At 40.3% G+C, this 18,611-nt stretch overlaps 3 protein-coding genes across 7 annotated transcripts in view; all 3 read right to left on the reverse strand.

The window, feature by feature from the left end:
- Positions 1–17: 17 nt before the first annotated feature.
- Positions 18–6,672, reverse strand: LOC119734306. 2 transcript variants are annotated; one of them, XM_038207736.1, is made up of 8 exons: positions 6,511–6,672; positions 6,141–6,329; positions 5,875–5,965; positions 3,279–3,347; positions 2,832–2,948; positions 2,276–2,377; positions 1,369–1,449; positions 18–605 (listed from the first exon to the last, which is right to left on the reverse strand). In XM_038207736.1, exons 2-8 carry the CDS (start codon positions 6,307–6,309, stop codon positions 545–547), a joined length of 690 nt encoding a protein of 229 aa, XP_038063664.1. In that variant the 5' UTR covers positions 6,310–6,329; positions 6,511–6,672; the 3' UTR covers positions 18–544. The 2 variants fall into 2 exon arrangements, with proteins under 2 accessions (XP_038063664.1, XP_038063665.1); XM_038207737.1 differs by lacking the exon at positions 3,279–3,347.
- A 1,208-nt stretch (positions 6,673–7,880) lies between these two features.
- On the reverse strand, positions 7,881–12,836 carry LOC119734307 (prostaglandin E synthase 2-like). The gene is made up of 5 exons (XM_038207738.1): positions 12,304–12,836; positions 11,251–11,441; positions 9,794–9,994; positions 8,943–9,057; positions 7,881–8,720 (listed from the first exon to the last, which is right to left on the reverse strand). The coding sequence occupies exons 1-5, from the start codon at positions 12,808–12,810 to the stop codon at positions 8,592–8,594; spliced, it is 1,143 nt and encodes a 380-aa protein (XP_038063666.1). The 5' UTR covers positions 12,811–12,836; the 3' UTR covers positions 7,881–8,591.
- Positions 12,837–15,773: 2,937 nt separating this feature from the next.
- The window catches only part of LOC119734636 (ATP-binding cassette sub-family A member 2-like), a 72,038-nt gene continuing 69,200 nt past the window's right edge, over positions 15,774–18,611 (reverse strand). For 2 of the 4 annotated variants that reach the window (XM_038208184.1, XM_038208182.1), the window contains 2 exons: positions 17,238–17,891; positions 15,774–17,107 (listed from right to left, as the gene is read on the reverse strand). In XM_038208184.1, coding sequence (XP_038064112.1) covers positions 17,078–17,107; positions 17,238–17,891 — 684 coding nt within the window. In that variant the 3' untranslated portion in view covers positions 15,774–17,077. The remainder of the gene's footprint in view (positions 17,108–17,237; positions 17,892–18,611) is intronic. The other 2 variants (XM_038208183.1, XM_038208181.1) reach the window with 1 other exon arrangement.

Here is an 18,611-nt window from a genome sequence, read left to right on the forward strand (position 1 = left end):
TCACTCGGTGACCAACGTGGGGTGCTCAATTCATTAGAGTGATTTATTTACCAAGACCTCTTGAGTGTTTGTAACTTTCAATGCACTGCGGTGAGCCAGGATTTGTGAGTATTCTTACATCATCATTCTTTCTTGTCTATACATTCAAAATCTGATCGATGAACTCTCAGGTTGAGTTGATGACACTCCAGGCTGGACGCCGGAAGTTGTGTCTTGGAGTGGTTGTGGTGGCGATGGTGGTGGTGGTGGGGGGTTAACCCACACGGGAGCACCGACCTAATCAATTAATTTTAAGCCTATCCGAAAAGCTTTACGCATACGCGCAATGAATAGTCTTGACAGATGTTAAAAACGCTTGCATGAATGCAACGTTTATCAATTCAATAAATAGAACAGCCGATTTGGTAATTACACAAATCACTTTAAACCTCTCACAAATACAAATTTGATTTTTATAAGAACATGGGAAACCATGACAACTGAAGTAGTCACAAGCCGAATCACTTCCTCTCCGCTGAGCAAGCTTAGAGGGCGGGCTCCAATCCTACTCGATCTCCAAGTAGTCGTTCTGTGTCGGTATTTCGTACTCATTATGCGATGGCGCCCTTAAAATAAGATGACATTCATAAAATCATAAATAATCATCATGATACTATAGAAGACAATGACAACAGTGGAACACTTTTATAACGGCGATCCTGAAGTGTAGGGCCCGGTTCCTATAAGGGAACAAAATCCACTTTAAAATTACTGGACCTACCAAACTAGTTGGCGACATTCTCAATAAACGGGTATGTCATAGATAGAGGGCAGGGTTTTGAATTTTTGAGGGAAATTTGGGGGTAATATGACGATGACAGCGCGACGACAACACGCGACCCGAAAATAAAGATGGCGATCACCGCGCGATGTACCGTGAGCACGCACGGCGCGCTGAATCGCAAGGCACAAACCGCGCAGGAAAATCGTGATTTCTACCCGAAGAATCTGTGCAAAATTGCAAAACGGGTGTCATTAGAATTGAGAAAAGTCTGCTTTTTGATTGTAAACGTGATTTTTGAGCAATAAAAAAAAATATTATGACTCTAATTTGATCAAAACAAAACAGGGGCCCTACACTTCACGATCGCATTTATAACAAGGTCCTTGGGACTTCACAAATCAACTTGTTATAACAGGTACCTTGTTAATATCAGTAATTCAAAACAAAGAAAAAAACAGACTTGGGACCTAAAATCTGCCTTGTTATAGCTGGATGTTGTATTCACAGTGCTCTTCTTGGTTCGACTGTATACACAGCATGTATCGACACGGCAGGACCACCTTACAACACAACATCACAAGTTTGTCTTATACTTCAAGACCTACCCTTTGTCAATCTTTGAGTTGGACGTTTTTCCTGGAGGTGGAGGCGCTTCTCTTAGTTTCTCGATCTCAAGTTCCTCCGATCTGGAAGATTTAAATGTGATTCGAGTATCAATAATAAAATAGAATACAAATTTGCAATATTGTTGATGTCCCCTAACGTGGCGCGGCCCCTAACGTGGCGCACTTTGATTTTTCGCCTCTACTTGCCAGAGCAAAGGTTTACCTGAAATTTCACAGTAAGTAATGAAATTTTATCAAGCTCCAAACATTCCCGTTCATAAATCTTGAGTTTACCTATACCCATTGCAAATTTAGCAGAGAAATCTATTTTGGCGTGATTTTTCGATTTTATTTCGAAGTGAACACTTTTAAAATACGCCCCAAAATAAGAACATTATTATCTGACAAACTTCTAGTTGAGTGTGTGAGGAAAGACAATAAAGGTTCATCAAAAAAATTCAACATTATTAAGACATTCTGAAGTGTTAACGTGGGATTTTCACGAGATTTGTTCAAGTGCGCCACGTTAGGGAACACTCAGCCGATTTTGTGCCCACTTTCCGGACGCCACCGTTTCTGAATTTGGGACTAAATTTCATGACACTTATGATTGTTGACAAAGGTTTAACAGCAAGAATTAATAAGGAAGAAGTACCAGTATTTAACTGAATGAATTTTGAAGTTTGTCAACAAAGAGCTTTGTCAACACTGCATGAGGAAAGTCGGGGGAAATGTCGAAGTGCGCCACGTTATGGAACACTACTATATAAAGCAGGAAAACACAGTATATCGCTTCAAAGAATGCATTCAATTCCCGATGACTAAAAGGTCATTCATCTTCATGCCGTTTCTTTTGGCATGTTTGTAAGATTACATTAAAACAAAAATCTGGTTATTTGTTTGATACCCTGGTTGATTAATCTCATCAGGTTCAAGGTAGCCATCCTCTGATTCATCATCAGTCTCCTCCTGTTTCTTGTTAGACTGCTTCTTTTCTTTCTTCGGTTTCCTAGACAAAAAAGATTCAAGAAACAAAAATGAGATTTATACAGTTGCATGCAACGAGACTTATGTGTGAAAACATAAAGTAAAATATCACAAAATATATAGATTTTGCCATTATTATGAATTTAAAAATATTGATGAAATAGATAGTGGGGCAGATAGGGGAAATATTGGGAGGGGGGGGGAGAATTGTGCCTTCGGTGATACAAGCATGGCATTTGGCACACGACCAGAGTATGTCTTAAGAAAGATACTTAGCTATTTTGTAGGCGAGTTTGACCGGGTTTGGTCGGGCCGGGGCCCGGGGGTGGTAAGCACAGGATGGGGAGTGGTGGGTCGGAGGTAGGACAAAAGTAATGACTTCGAAGAATTCTCCAGGAAAACAGTTCGGAAAAGCGGCAGGGGGAGTGAAGTACCCCGAGTGTCCACAACCAATTAAATCAGCTAAAAGAACTTACGACGTCATGGTGACGTAGCGGTTACTAGCTTTGGTTTTTTTGCTCTGAATTTCATCGATTTCCTCGTACAGATGTTCCTCTTCATCACCTCCACCTTTAGTTTTGTCGCTTCTGGGACTGAAATGTAAAACACGAATAGCAAAAACATCAGAGGCGTTCCTCCATTACGAGGGGACGGTTTTCAGATTACACCGTGACCAAGGGGAAGTCATTCATTATTTTACATTTCAGAGAAAATTATCTGCATGACCACAACTTCTGAATGAATCATAGATTTCTCTGGAAAGATACATGTTTTTGCACTTTATTCGGTTGATGACCTCTTTTGTGAGAGGGAGTGACATTGTCTGGCGAATGAATTAATAACTGGGTGCTTTCCCAGAGAGTTATTGGAACTGCGTGCCTAGGGAATGTAATGGTTGCAGGAGGGGTGGGTGTTGGACTTACACCGTGGCAGGCGGACGCTTGCTGGCTTTAGCTTTCCGTTTAGATCCCGACTTCTTCTCAGTTGCTTTTCTGCAAAACACGATTTAACAATTCTGTGATCCATTTTTTTGGCGTTGGACTAGATGTACATTCTGTGCATGCCATACTATCTGAAACATAACGTGACGTAAGACCCCGATTCAAAAAGAATAAACGGGGGAAAAGGGTTGTGAAAGTCCATGGGCGTCGCAAGGAGGGGGCAGGGGGCGCTTGCCCCCCCCCCCCGAAAAGCCAAAACAAAAAAAAAAGGGGAAAAAAAGAAAAAAGAAAAGAAAAAGAGGCGCGAAGTCATAGTGGTGTAAATTTAATGAGTTGGGGGGGGGGCAAAATGTCCCTGCCCCCCTCTAAAACTGATAAATCGAGAATTTGTTGAGAAATCAAAGAATTTTTTTGGGAAAAATATGTTTTGCCCCCCTCTAGAAAAAATCCTGGCGACGCCCATGTGAAAGTCGTCACATCTATATATATAAGAGAGAAGTTTACTCGCCCCCGAGACGATGTTTGCTCATGAAAGGATCCGAGACCGCGGGCTCCCGCGGCCCCAAAATCGCTCCACGTCCGTGGAAAAATGCGGAGGGTGTCTTCCGCCGGGTCGGACGCTTCGGGTCGTCCTAATTTTCCCGTACGGACTGGCGATCCGTTTCGTCGATTTTTCGTGACTGCATTTTGCGCAGGAATTTGCCGTCGTGTGCGCTTTCACGTTGACTGCCTGGCCGCCCCCCGTGCTGGCTTTTCTGCGTGTCTAGACTGTGCGAGGTCAGCGAGGTCAACGTAGGGGTTTCGTTTACGTGTTCTACTCGGCCCTTCTGCAAAAGCGTTCACCAAACGTTAGTATGTGGTGACCTTCGTAAAATATTTTTTGTCCATGGTGCGTGGCCACCAAGTGTCCCTATTCTTTCATATGCTTCGCTTGCCGCCCGTGCGCCGAGTGCAACGAATACTCAGAAGGACTACACATTAGTATGCCTAGCGCGGTCTGACCAATCGAAAGTCTACACTGCGTGGTACTTCCCGGCTATGCGTAAAACCGTCACTGGCAACGCGTACTGCAGCCTGCTCCACACTCTGGAAACGAGGTTGAGTCTACGGTGCTCGCTATTTGAAGCACAAGCATGTGACGTCGCGTGATAGAGTGCTGTTGCTTCCATAATGTGTTTACAGCTCCATGCTTCCACTAGCTCTATGCTTCCACCAAGGCTGAGCGTTGTGAGTTCGCTGCACGTCACAGTCAGTGTCGCGTTATAATTTCGGGGGCCTGTTTGGGATCAACAAAGGGTCGATGCATTGCTTCAAATATTGCGATCTTGAACGCAGTCACAAAAAAATCGACAAAACGGATTGCCGGTCCGTACGGAAAAATTAGGAAGACCTGAAGTGCTTGATTTGGCGGAAGAAATTCTCCGTATTTTCTATGGATGTGGAGCCATTTTGGCGTCGCGGGAGACCGCGGTCTCGGAACCTTTCAGGAGCGAACATCGTCTCGGAGGCCACGTAAAACTTGCTCTTATATAGATGATTGACCAACTTGAATAAAAGTTGAATCGACTTTTTCCTCGCAGACGGTCTCGCAAGTTGTAAGAAGTTCAAGTTTACGTTTGTTGAAGAGTCCAATACTGAAACCTAATTATGACCTTCCTCCATCATTCACACCGTTTGTAAGTTGATGGTAACACTCAACATTTCCATTGCAAATGACAACTTCACGTTTGATTACATTATGATTTAGTGTCAACACTGTACAATCAGCCTTCGCCTGTGTACTACGGTAACCTTTTCACTACGTTCTCCCGGCAATGCCACTGCCTCACAAAATGCCAATTTAACAGACCAACGGGAACATTTACAGACAGTTATCAGGGTACATAATTATCATGTGCGTAAATCGGTGGGGAACAGGGGGACCCCCCCCCCACATTTTAAAGCGGGCACATTGTTTGGTCCCCCCCCCACACTTTTTCTTCCCCGAATAAAAATTGTAGCCTACTATAATGATTCTATTGCTCAGAATACTGTGTAGCTGATTCAATTACCCCAAGCTCGAAAATGATGTTTAAAAGATGATCTTTTGCTCAAATTGGTTTCAGTGGTCAGAAATTGCCTCAGATCACACCACAAAAAATGTTTTTCTATAACTGCATGTCTCCTCAATGATCCCCCATTTACATTTAACTGCCCACATTTTCATCCCCAACACTACGCCCTATATACCCGATCTATGATCGGGTAAATCAGCTTGTCATAAATAAATGATTCTATATTATGCTAGTTCGATCTGGGGTGCGTTTTGGCGGTCATTACCAAGAATTGGTTCGGTGGTTTCTCTTTGGTTAATTGTTTTGGGGATTTGAGTACTACATGATGACGCGTAATTCTAACCCAAATAAAATTGCCGAAGAAATTCACCGACAAGAAACCACCGAACCAATTCTTGGTTATGACCGCCAAAACGCACCCCTATTAACCAATACCAGCCTGTACTCACTGTGGGTCAGCAAAATAATGTCAACTATTGAATGCCTTACCCCAAAACTCCTGCTAGTCGCAAGGGCCTACTCACTTGATTCTTGGTAAGAGGTGTATTTTGAAGCCATACGCTGCCAGGACAAGGACCATGCCAAGTAAGATTCCAAGTATCAGGAGGGTAGCTCCTACCGAATCCAGGGGAAAAAGGAAAGTTATGGCATTCAATTCACGGAAAACTACTCTAAACGTGTACATGTATGCATATATACTTATCTACAAGTGAGGCGTTGTCGAAAGCAATGAGCTATTCGAGTCGTTTAAAATAGACGATTGGAATGAAGTGTTTGACTTATTGCTCACCACCGTGACTGCAAGCAATGCTGGCCTCGAGTTGTTCAGGATTGTCGCAGTCAATTCCCAGACATCGTCGTATTTCAGTGCTCTCTTCTTGTTCTGCGGTCCGTCGAGACTGGTAGCCGATACCACATAACACGTCACACTTGCTCCAGCCATCTTCTACGGTCATCATTGTACAATGAAGGCATAGGCCTATTTGATGAAAATAATCTACTTAAACAAAAATCTTCCATTGATTTATTATAACGATATTCTAACAAAATTTGGGCACCATGTACCCCCCCCCTTAAAAAACACCTCCATCTCATTGTTTAGGCATATTATTACTAGCCCTAGGCTAGGCTAAATATATTATATATATTATAAGACTCACCTAATAGGTTTCAGTTTGAAGGATCGACCAAACTGTCAAGACAACTCCTCAATGGTATCGCCAAAACAGCAAATTATCAAAATACTCTCATGTTCGCGTAAACGTAACCCTATTTTGTTCACATGCAGCAAACATACAAAGCGCTGCGCTTCGATCTCCAGTTTCTGAAGAATTATTCAGTTTGAACATCGTATGTGCGTTGCGCATGTAACCGTAGTGCGCGTTCGAATACGCGCAAAGCTCCAACATAACAAAACCACACTTGTAAGATAAAGACAAAATGTGGCGCTGCGTAGAAAATTGCGCGCCATCCATGCGCCATCATCTAATAACTCTGCGCTTACGCGCAACACGCTGCTCGACACTCATGATCCCTGCACTATGCCCTGCACTAGTCTCATTATAACCCTGAAATACAGCTTGACCTTCCCAACTCCATCAAAATCCATCCCCCATTTTGGGGGGATTTCGGCGGATTTGGTCCTGAAACATTGTGTGAAGCAGAGTCAGTGATGGATTTCGGCGGACTTGGTAAAGTTCAGTAGGGAGTGAGGGTTAATGACTTGCTTATTAATTAATTTCTTCACACATTGATTGAACATTTCTTCTGACGTAAAATAATAACATTTTAAAAATCAACCAGGAATCAACAAGACACATTGATTTTTTAATTTGTCGTAAAAACATATTTAGCAATGATTTTATTGTTATCCACTACCGTCAGAATTACCAGCCATCTACACGAAAATCCAACAAACAATCTCAACCAAAAGAAAAAGTAAATCAACATTATTATACATTTGATAATCTCCACCCTCATTTCAAAAATAGGAAAATACTAATTTCGAGGAACACGAAGTGCTGGCAAGCCTTTGTGACAATTTGCTACGATTTTTGTGGGAACTGAAGTAATTGATGAGGGGCCTACGAGACTGAAAGTCCAGTGTTTATCAATCCAAGTCGTACCAAAGTAAAATTATGATTGTTATTGGAGAGTATATTGGAGAATTGGTTGAATTATGTATTGAAAAGGAAATCATACTGCATCTAGAATCATGATGAACGTCCATGGAATGACGGGAAAAAATATGAAAAATAAAACAATAAACCGTAACCCCCAGGTCCTTTTTGCTAGGAACCATTCTGAATCCTCAAAAGTCCTCCAAATTTTCGCAATTATGTTCAAATGAAGGACATATACCCAGCGCCTCAATCCTTCAAAATCGTCAGACAGTCCTGCCTCTCAAAATGCATTCAGCCTCAATCCTCAAAAATCCTCCTCCTCTTCAAACATCATCCTCCAAAAATCTCCACAATCGCCAGGAGGAGTTTGGAGGATTGAGGTGGGTGAGGGTTAATCATTAAATGGACCAAAATAGCATAAGATTGCATTTCATCACCAATCCCAAATGTAAACACAATAATGGTTTTTAAGTTCCCAACTCCCTCGAGTGATTTACTAGGAACCTTCCTCACTCCTACGAATTCCAACACCATATGGTAAACTCTACACCCAAACTGTTGGGCTCTGATTATTGGTGGTATGCCTAACCCCATGTAAAGCATAATCAGTTAACGACATGTAGTGCAGTACTCACTCCAACAGACGCCAAAGGAATCCAACAAACCCTGGTGTTGGAGTTTGACTAGATGGGCATTGTTAGGGTAAAAGCAGTTTCATAGGAAAGGAGTGTAAATATTGTAAAGATTGTGTCTGAGTGTCTGAACACGCCTGGAAAAGATCTCCAAATTGTCCTTATTTTTATTACAAGTGAAGGATTTGATTACCAAATGGTGGCAACAAAACATTATTGAGATAACCAGAGATTTAGACGCAAGTTGCAAGAGAAGTCACATCAAATCATGACATCAAACATTTGTGGACAGCAAGTTAAGTAGAGTATCACCCGACCTTTTAAAGATTTTTATACTTTCAGTTGGCTGTTATCAAAAATCTAATTCACACCAGAGATCTCTCTGATACAGAGGAGACAGTCCATTCTACAAATGTATGGTACATATACTTGCACTTTTGCATAAAACAAAGTTTTGAACACATTCAGAAACGATGACGTGTCAACTCATCTGGCACCATCTTTGTTCTTGACAGCTTTCCTAGTTCGTTGATACCAGGATCCAATGTTAGTATGATAAAGCATATCGTTGAAGGCGTCTAGTCCTTCAATCGAGCTCAGCGCACCATACACAGCCTAGACAGTAAAGAAAATTCAAAAGCTATAACATGTTCATTACTGTCCAGATTCTATCATGTTATAAATGTCAAAATGAACAAAGATATGTGCAAATCGGGAAACTGCTACCACAGCTCAGATAGTAGAGCGCTGGTACGCTAATCAACAGGTCACAGGTTCTAATCCATTCCAAGGAGATTTCTTTGTGTTATGATATGAAGTTGAGGGAAAGGAACTTACCAGATCGGCTAGGTTTGGTTTGTCTCCACCCATGAATTTGCGATTGCCTACGGCTTTAGTCCAATCATCAGCTGCACTATACAGACAGGACCGTACATCATCGGGAATATCGTACCTGCAAAACAGAGAGAAGCAAAGACAGTGATGAGGAATATTCTGGTTGTTTTGGTTATCAGATACATGTTACAGTTTAGTTTTCAAGGGACAAGAACATTACATCATAATCCAATTAACATCTAAGGGCTGGTTCATCTTCCAGTGATCGGGAAGCAAATTTAATGTACTTGTTATTCAATTATTGGGAAATTGCTTGAACAAGTTCATTTCATACAAAATAATACCATTTTAAAACTATGATTAACCCTTACCTTCCCAAATCCTCCACAATGCTATTTGCAAAATGGAGGATTTTGCAAGATTGAGGCTATATGGCAAACAAATGTGTGGCTGATTTTGGAGGATGCACTGTGTCAAGGCCTTGGGCCGGACCTTGTGGTGTTCATGCTCAGCCGTGCATACTTTTAGGCCTAGATTATACTTGAAATCCTCCGCACTGCTCCAGGATGTAACTGGCTTTGCTTCAACATATTGACAGTGATTGCTGGAGGATTTTGCAGGATTGAGGCAGTGGTCACCCAACCAATGACCACATTCAAGAAAAAACGGAGGATTTTGTAGGATTGAGGCTGTATGCAGGCAATTTTGACATGAAGGCAATTGGAGGATTTTGTAGGATTGAGGTTGCATCATGCCTGACATACCTATTGATTTAGGGTTAACAAAAAGTTTAAGAGAAAGGACAAGAACAATTTTGCAGAAAAAAAATATGAACAGTATCTTCATCTACTTACTTCTTCTTGAGTTTCTTAGCCACAAAGAACATCCCTACGGCCCCAGCATACTTTATGACGAACTGCTGCATTGTGTTGTACTGGCTGTGGCTGGAGATGTAGGAGAACGCTTGCAGCGACTCAGATGGGCTGCGGTAAATGTTAGGTGGGATGTAATGGACGAGAACGCCGTCCACCCACTCGCGCCATTTCTTCTCTTCCCTACGAAAAACCCCAAATACACAACATTGACACTATCAATAAGATAAAAAATAGTATATTTGGAAAGAATGTTGCAACCGGACGCCACTTTTCTCTTCATATATCATCTCAATGCAGGTCATTCATTGCAAAAATGATGATAAGACATGAATCTGGGACTGAGAAACATTTCAACTTTTGTAAGGAAAATTTTCTTGACTCTCCATAGACTTTGTACACAATCGCAGAAGAGGCATCAGGTTGCAACATTTTTTTTCGTACATAATGTCTTATTGTTAGATATAGTAAAATAAGTAAGAAATAGTCAACAAAATGATATCCTAACCCTAACCATATACATGTACCCTTCTCGGAGCACTCTCTGATAACTTTGCACTATGAACCAACCATCATCAGTAGCCTAATAATCCCTAATGCCATGAACAACACTGTCTGGGCCCAGACTGGGACCTTGATTGAATGCAGAAAAAAAATGCAAAACAAAATCAGGCCAGCTTTAATCACTCTTTAGTTTAGCCAACAAAATTCTCCAAAATTTTCATAAGGCAAAAGACAAGGTCCTCAGTATTTCACCAGCCAAGTTTGAGGTCTCAATTCAATTTTTTAAGGGGACTTTTCTTTTAACATTTTGCACATGAGAGTGAAGCCAGGTGACTTCAATTTGAAGCCTAAGACTAGACTGGTACAATGCTACTTGTCCAACTTTTGGTGATTGACCCTGCAGTAGTCCGGTGGCATGACTATGGAAATGTGTAGAAATTGAGATGTTTCTTTTGACACTGCTGATTGATGCAGTACTAAATAGGCATCAGCTTGTCATGGGCCTTTACACTCTGATGTAAATTAAGTTAACTGTGCAAATGCCATCCCGTTGCAATGGGTGAAAAACTCGCATCCTTTTATAATCTGTTAGATCTCTGGTTTGCATGAATGGATTTCCATGGCATTTTTACTGATTTCACACAAGAGTATAATCAACATGCTCCATCAAGATGAAATACTCATGTTAATTAGTTTTCGCGAAATTACAGGATATCTGTTTCACAACTTTTTGGGGGGACACCTTGTATTTTCTTGTGTTGCATGTTATTACGATCTTAAGGTTTGGGACTCTCATACACAGTATTGAGAGTCCCAAATTTTCAGACTAGTTTGGGCCTTACAGCAATGAATACTTCAGAATAGTGCCAAAGCCAAAGGACTTATTGGATTTGGGAGGTTTGGGACAGTGGGGGTTAAAGAAAAATCTTCCTCACTTTTCATTCACTGTTCGTCCTGGTTTCCCTGTCATAACCTCGTATTTGTTGCCGAACTCCACAGACTTCTTTCCTTTCTTGTCTTCTGATTCCATCCGAGGGAAGTAACTAACGATTCTCTGGAAGTCCTTCTCATCAGTAGACATGTAGGTCGTCAAGGCGCTGATGATAACGGACGAATCATTCAATTGCTGGAAAACAAGTACATGTAATTAAACACAATGTCATCTTCTTAAAAAAAATATATTACAAAATGACAGCTGTAGTTGTCAGCCCCTGGCCCTGTATGAAATAGCTTTGGTAGATTCTGTGGGATATCTCAGACTTTACTTACCGAGGCTTTAGGAAAAAAAATGCTCCAGAGATATGAATCAGAAAGAAAAGGTGTTCGACTGGTGGCAGCACGATCAACTGGAGGCAGCGCGATCGACAGATAGCCTCATGATCAACCGATACTAGCGCAGCGCGATCAACTTATCGTGCACATCGACCGATCGTGACCCAAAATTTGGTAATCCTTATCTTTAGGACACCTCTATTTTTTACGAGTTCTGTTCAAAACTGACTTTTGCAGATGACTGTCCAGTACCAGAGTGGCTTTTGCAGGCTAAAGCAGTCTTTTTTCTTCAGATAAATTCATGTAAGTTGTAATTTTGAAAGCACTTTCAAAGAAAATGTGACTTTCCTACCCTTTTTTGCAGTTTGCCATCTTGGTTTTTGAGTCAGTTTCTGTTCGTCATCGTCGTCTTTCTCCCTTAATTTCCCTCTAAAATCAAAGCCCTGCCAGCCTTTTTCCACAAAATTAAACCTGCTGACATTCATGAAGATGTCATACTGTTCAGATTATATGACAATAAATATCAGAATGTCACTTTTGAGTGTCATTTAGTCAGCTCTTTTGGTGAGTCTTTTAACCTTATATAGGAATGGGGTCCTAAAAGTAAGGATTACCCAAAATTTACATTTTCTTTCTCTTGATTATTGATGTTGTTGGATTACATGTAGCCTACATTCAGACTTCTCATATAAAATTGTGATGATCAATGAACTTACTGTTTTCTCATTTGCTGGTCCTTCTTGCACAAGTATCGGTACCTTGCGATACTCTGAAAACTTCAACTCCTTCCTGCGGATTGGATCGACTTCAACAACCTGGTAAGGCACTCCATAAAAGTCAAGAAACGCTCTCAACTTACAGCAGAAAGGACACACTTGATACTGGTAAAGGGTAAGTTTCAGACGAGAAGCATCGACGTCGGATAAGAAACGTTGACTCGTTTCATTAGTTTCCAAGGACTGGGCCGAGGCAGAGGAAAATCTTCGAATGTTGTGTTTCAAAACGTACGAAGTGCAAAACAGGCCGCTGGCAATACCGAGTCCCGCACACAAACTTTTCCATGATTTGTCGGGGTTCAAATCAAGCCGAAAGTAGCCTGAAATATTCCTGATATTATTGGCTCTCATATGTGGCTTGCCTGCTGCATTTTGATAAGCAAGAAGCAAGAATTTCCGTGGATTATTCAGACTTCGGAAAAATCTCGTGGTTGTGTAAGTCGCCATGTTGAAAATGCGCCATCTAGCGGCCAATATTAGAAAGGCCATAGAGCCTATTGTACTCTTGCACTGTTGCGAGCTAAAAATTTTTTATCTTACTGATAATCATAAACATTTAAATAATTCAACACCCTTAAAAACAAACAAACAAACACGATGGAGGGGGGGGGGGCAATATGAGAAAAATGAGGTTAATGACAAATGTTCATAGGAAGCTGAAAACCAAGTTGATCAAAAAGGCGTTGCAAATGTATAAAAAAAAAGGAATAAAAGAAAAACACCTGAAATTGACTCCCACAAAATATTTATTGGTGTCTGTTACTCAAAGTTATCCAACAAGTATTTGCAAAAGTCAAAAACAGCAATAAATGCAATTTCTAATGCATCACATGTGCAGTGTACAGTATTAATCATGTGTTTTAATGTGAAAGATAAATATAATTTCTATGTGCTGTACACTGAACGCTACCGTCCATTCAACTACTTTTTCACCTCCGATACTTAACCCCACCAACACCAATGACCCGTTTTGTTAGTCAAGTGGAAAGTGAAATATTAATACCACTTTTAAACAGCTCAAGTGAGCCCGAGTCTATCCTCATCATTATCATCAAAATTTCCATTTAACATCCATTTTTTCCCACGCTAGGCTGTGGGGTGAGACGTTGTCTTTCCTTAATGGCCTTGTTCCATGCAGTCCGATTTCTGACATCCTCATTGGTTAGGTTTGACAGTCCGAGGTCTTCTGCCAGTGTCTCATCGTGGCCTGCCTCGTGGACTCGGACCCACTATTTTAAAATTCCATGCTTTCTTCAGCCAATGGCTTTTCTCCCTTCTTGCTACAACGGCAACAATTTTTACTTATTGAGGTAAGAATCAGCGTGGCCACTCATAAAATTCCCAAGATTCATCCGGTAAAAATCCCAAGAAATCCCAAGGCAATGGAAAACTGTGTACAAAATGCAAAATGCATTAAACACAACTAAAATAAAATCAATCAATAAACTAAAATCATATAGAATTACGATATTTTTACCACTGAAAACCCGAAGATCTTGGGAGGAATCCCAAGGACTGGCAAAAAAAAAATTACAAACATTTACAAAGGAGCCGCACCATCCTCACTTGGCGCATGACGTAGGGCAGGCCCACATTGCTTTGACTGTTGTTTCACAAATCACGGCATGCATACACGTTGCCCAGAATCCGCAGATCCCAACGGGAAATTGTTTGCGGTTAATAAATTATGCCAAAATAATAAGAGTTGTTTGCCGTTAACTAAAAGATTTTTTAAAATCCCAAGATTTCGTGAAATTTTTATAAAAATTCCCAAGTTCCCGAGGTCTTGCCCAAATTCCCAAGATCTTGGGATAAATCACAATGAGTGGACACGCTGGTAAGAGTGTACAACATTGCTGTTTTCTATGAAGAATAATGAACTTGGTTTACAGTTGAAATTAGAAACTCTTCTAATATTTTTTTCCTACAATTTGCTCAAATTAATAGAATAAAGTTAAATAAGTAAAGAATAAATAAAGAATAAGTTAAAAACTTGTGCACCATTACAAAAAAAAACCCCGGAAGTGAACAAGTAAACAATTCATGGATATAACGTGTAAAGCTAAAATAGTCAATCTTGAACGCATCTTTCCTTTTTTTCTGACTACTACTTCGAAGTTAAAGTGTACCTATCTACCAAGCAAATAGGATAATGAAAATGGAAAGCCACTCCTTCCACCAAAGTCAAGGTGAATTTTGCTTAAAAGTCCATTAAAATGTTGCAGAAAAGTGCATTTGTTCAGAAAGATTTTTCGAGATTATTAGGAATCTTCATTGCATTCATCCACATCTCTTTCCCAAAGTATCTAAATTAGTTACTTTGAAGAGGTCAATACAAAAGGAATGTGTATTTTTCCATAAAGGTGATATTACTGCAGAGTGCGTATTTAGTACCGAACTTTGCAAAATGCTTCAAGGAACTACAGTTTAAAGGAAATAATTTTAATCTAGTTGGCCAACAATGACTAAGTGTAATGATCGGAGTGCAAAGCATTACAAAATAGGACCCACATTTCTGGAACAAAAGGAAGACATTTCTCAGCCGCTGTATCAAAAATGCTTCAGTGAATAAGTCTGATTGCAACAATTAACAATGCCCAATTAATTAAAATGCATCAATCGATTTGAACTGATGAAAAAAAAATACAACTCCGGAAAAAAATGCATTGCACAGATAAATGAAATTAAATTAAGTTAAATACATAATACATTTAATTTAATAAACTAATGCCGTGTGCTTCAATTGCAACTGTGTGATAAATTAACTAATAGAAAAATACACTACAGCTACAGTACTGTGCAATATGAATTCTGGAAGGTGCGTCTCAATAAAAATATTAATAAAACATAAAAAGCCAATTTGTTTCCCCCCAGACTGTCCACAAAGTTTATAGGATATTTTTAACCCTAAATTGTACTGTTGGACTTTGATAGTTTCTGGAGGTATGCCAACCCCAGTGTAAAAGACCATCAGTTTAGGGGTACTGTACCTATCCCAACAGATTTAAACAAAACCTGCTGTTGAACTTTGATGGGTTGAGTTCGGTTAGGGTTAAGGCCAAAAAAAAAAAGTCTCCGGTTTCTGGTATGCGCGCGCGTCGCCGTAGCCATGCGCGTCGGCAAAATGAAAAAGTTTTTTTTTCAATGAAAGATGATGTCTCAAAACCGCCAAACTCACTGGTTTGACTGGAATCCTGCTGCTGCACAATTTTAACGTGTTTTTAGATTGGGTTATGGTCGAGAATAAGCTCTCTGGACTCCCATATATTTGCACTAAGTTTAGTCGGGCACCATTTGCAGTCATCAGCCGACATTTAAAGCAAAAAAATCAGGTAAAAAAAAAAAAAGCCGCGTCGCCGCACCACTTTTTGGGCAAGCTCCATACCAGAAACCGGAGACTTTTTTGGGGGGGCCTAATAGTATATTTTTTAATTTAGTGACATTACATGTAATGTAATATGCCAGTTTGGTATCTTGAGGTAATCAAGATCAAGGGTCATTCGGGATAAAATCGTGGACGTGTGTTACGCAAACGTCCAGTCTGCTCCTAATTAACAAGGGAGCATCGTGCGCCAGTCTCCCTGCGCGTTCATGAGCCTTCCATGACCGATTATTTGAAATGACCCGCTGCCCATAACATTGTGCGCATGAGCAGTTCAAATACCAAACTGGCTTATAATACTCCAAATTAGTAAAATTACTCTAATTTTTTTTTTTTTGACAAAATACTTTGATTACATTGCAAACCATTAAAATGTTTCCACTTTATGTCTGTCATTACAATGTTCATTACTTTCGTGATTTTTTTTGTATCTCAGCTAAATGCTAGAATATAATGCGAAACTCATTTCTGATAAAATACCACAATTAAGTGCCAACTTCAATTTAAAAGTATGTACATAACATAAGCAAAGATAATATAAATTAAAATAGGCTGAGGGACAGTTTTTGTTATTTAAAATCAGAGAAAATGAAAGGGCAAAGTGTGTACTCATGCGTATGACAGAGGAACACAGACCTGCCCTCCTATGTGATGTCAAATGCAAAGGGTCAATAACACACTATGTTGAATAAAATAAAGAATGCACTCAAACTTCAAATTAATGAATAAAGAATGTGCAACACATGGTTTATAATGCATTCAGGTAAGACAGAGTGACGCTGGTGGCGGATCCACCCTCCCCCCTACCCCCTGGCAGTGACCAAAATTGCCTAAATAAGGCAATTTTTCACTTGAGAGAACCCTTCTGCCCCTGGCCCACCCTCAGGCCCCCCGGTACTAAGCTCTCTGGATCCATCCTAGAATGACGCATATTACTTCTTGTTATCAATGGACATAATGATTCCCTGCAAATGATATCAGTTGAACAATTGACCTATCGCCGTTTGCAAGTTAGCCACGCCCCTTAATTAGACAACCCTATGGAATTTTTGTACGCTAAGTTTTGTTAATCTCAGATGTTGCGCGTTCCGCACCCATTTGTATATCATGTAATTGGACAATGTTCCACAAGCTGCGTTGACGCAATTCTACCATGCTAGCTCAATATATCACTGGATACTACAAAAAACTTAACATATTATACTGTTCACAAAAAAATACAAGATATAATAATTAAAACATGCAGCATCTTACGCACAGATGGTCTTCTGACATGTGCAGCAATGCAGGCGCATGAAGAACGGTTGTAAGGTTATCACAAATCCAATTGTATCAGTCCATGTCAATCAAGGATAATCTGCTCTGTATAAACAAACAGAGAAAGTATAATGAGTAGACGATTAGTATTAACGGCAAAAGATCGCAATAGATTCTGGTTTTAGGCAGTTGAACATTAACAATCGATCTTTTGACAAAGAGACTCCTAACTTACTGTAGCTTCATCTAACGGTAGCATGACATCGTCTTCATCACAGTCCTGGAGTAGACACTGCTTGTTGAGATCAAACTGCTGTATTCCATGCGGCTGTGTGTCCTCTTCGTGGTACCGGGAGCACGTCAGTGGATCAGTAGGGTGGGTCGTAGATGCTGCATCATCTTGCAGTATCAATGGTTCGTCATTGTTGTCATGGATACAAGGTGATGATTGTCTTAGATGCTGCATTCTCTGGCCTTGTGTTTGATCCTCACTGCTTAAATCCAGTAATGGCTCATCATGTTCCATACTGCACATCTCATGGTATCTCTCGCCTGGCTCTTGATCGTCACGCCTTAGATCCAGTAATGGCTCATCATCGGACTCCTCGTTGCAGTACTCTTCATCTTCAAACCATACTGGCTTCTCACTGACACTCTGTCTTCTCTTGAATAGTTGCCAGGGTTTCAGCAGTTGATTCTTCAACCCTTTGGTTGACAGAGGCATTGCATTCTTGGCATTGAAACTGCTGTCAAACTCATCGTCAAGCAGGAGGGGTTCCATGTCTGCTCTTTTGAGTCTCATCAGTTGATGTTTTCTCTTTCTTCTGTGACTTGCAGAGTCGAGAGCATCTTGTTTCTCCAGCTGCTGCTTGGCAAAGTTGACAAAGACCTGAAGAATGAAGGCAAAAAATATTACATGCGGGTAATCTGGCGCAATTTATGGGAAATTGGACTTACAGAACTGTGAATCACACACGCCTCGGAGAGTGACCATCCCTGAGACTTGTGACCATACTCCTGATATATTTTGTGCCTTGACTTGTGATTTGACTTGTGATTTGACTTGTGATTTGACTTGTGATTTGACTTGTGATTGACTTGTGACTTGACTTGTGATTTGACTTGTGATTTGCGTGTGATTGACTTGGATTTGACTTGTGATTGACTTGTGACTTGACTTGTGACTTGACTTGTGATTTGCGTGTGATTGACTTGTGATTGACTTGTGATTGACTTGTGAATTGACTTGTGATTTGACTTGTGATTTGACTTGTGATTTGACTTGTGATTTGACTTGTGATTTGACTTGTGATTTGACTTGTGATTTGACTTGTGATTTGACTTGTGATTTGACTTGTGATTTGACTTGTGATTGACTTGTGATTTGACTTGTGATTTGACTTGTGATATTTGACTTGTGATTTGACTTGTGATTGACTTGTGACTTGACTTGTGACTTGACTTGTGATTTGCGTGTGATTGACTTGGTTTTGACTTGTGATTGACTTGTGATTTGACTTGTGATTTGACTTGTGATTTGACTTGTGATTTGTTTTGTGATTGACTTGTGATTCAACATGTGATTGTTATTTGACTTGTGATTGACTTG

Source organism: Patiria miniata, unplaced genomic scaffold (assembly GCF_015706575.1).
Source record: "Patiria miniata isolate m_02_andy unplaced genomic scaffold, ASM1570657v1 HiC_scaffold_27, whole genome shotgun sequence".
In the NCBI taxonomy this organism is placed as follows: domain Eukaryota; kingdom Metazoa; phylum Echinodermata; class Asteroidea; order Valvatida; family Asterinidae; genus Patiria; species Patiria miniata.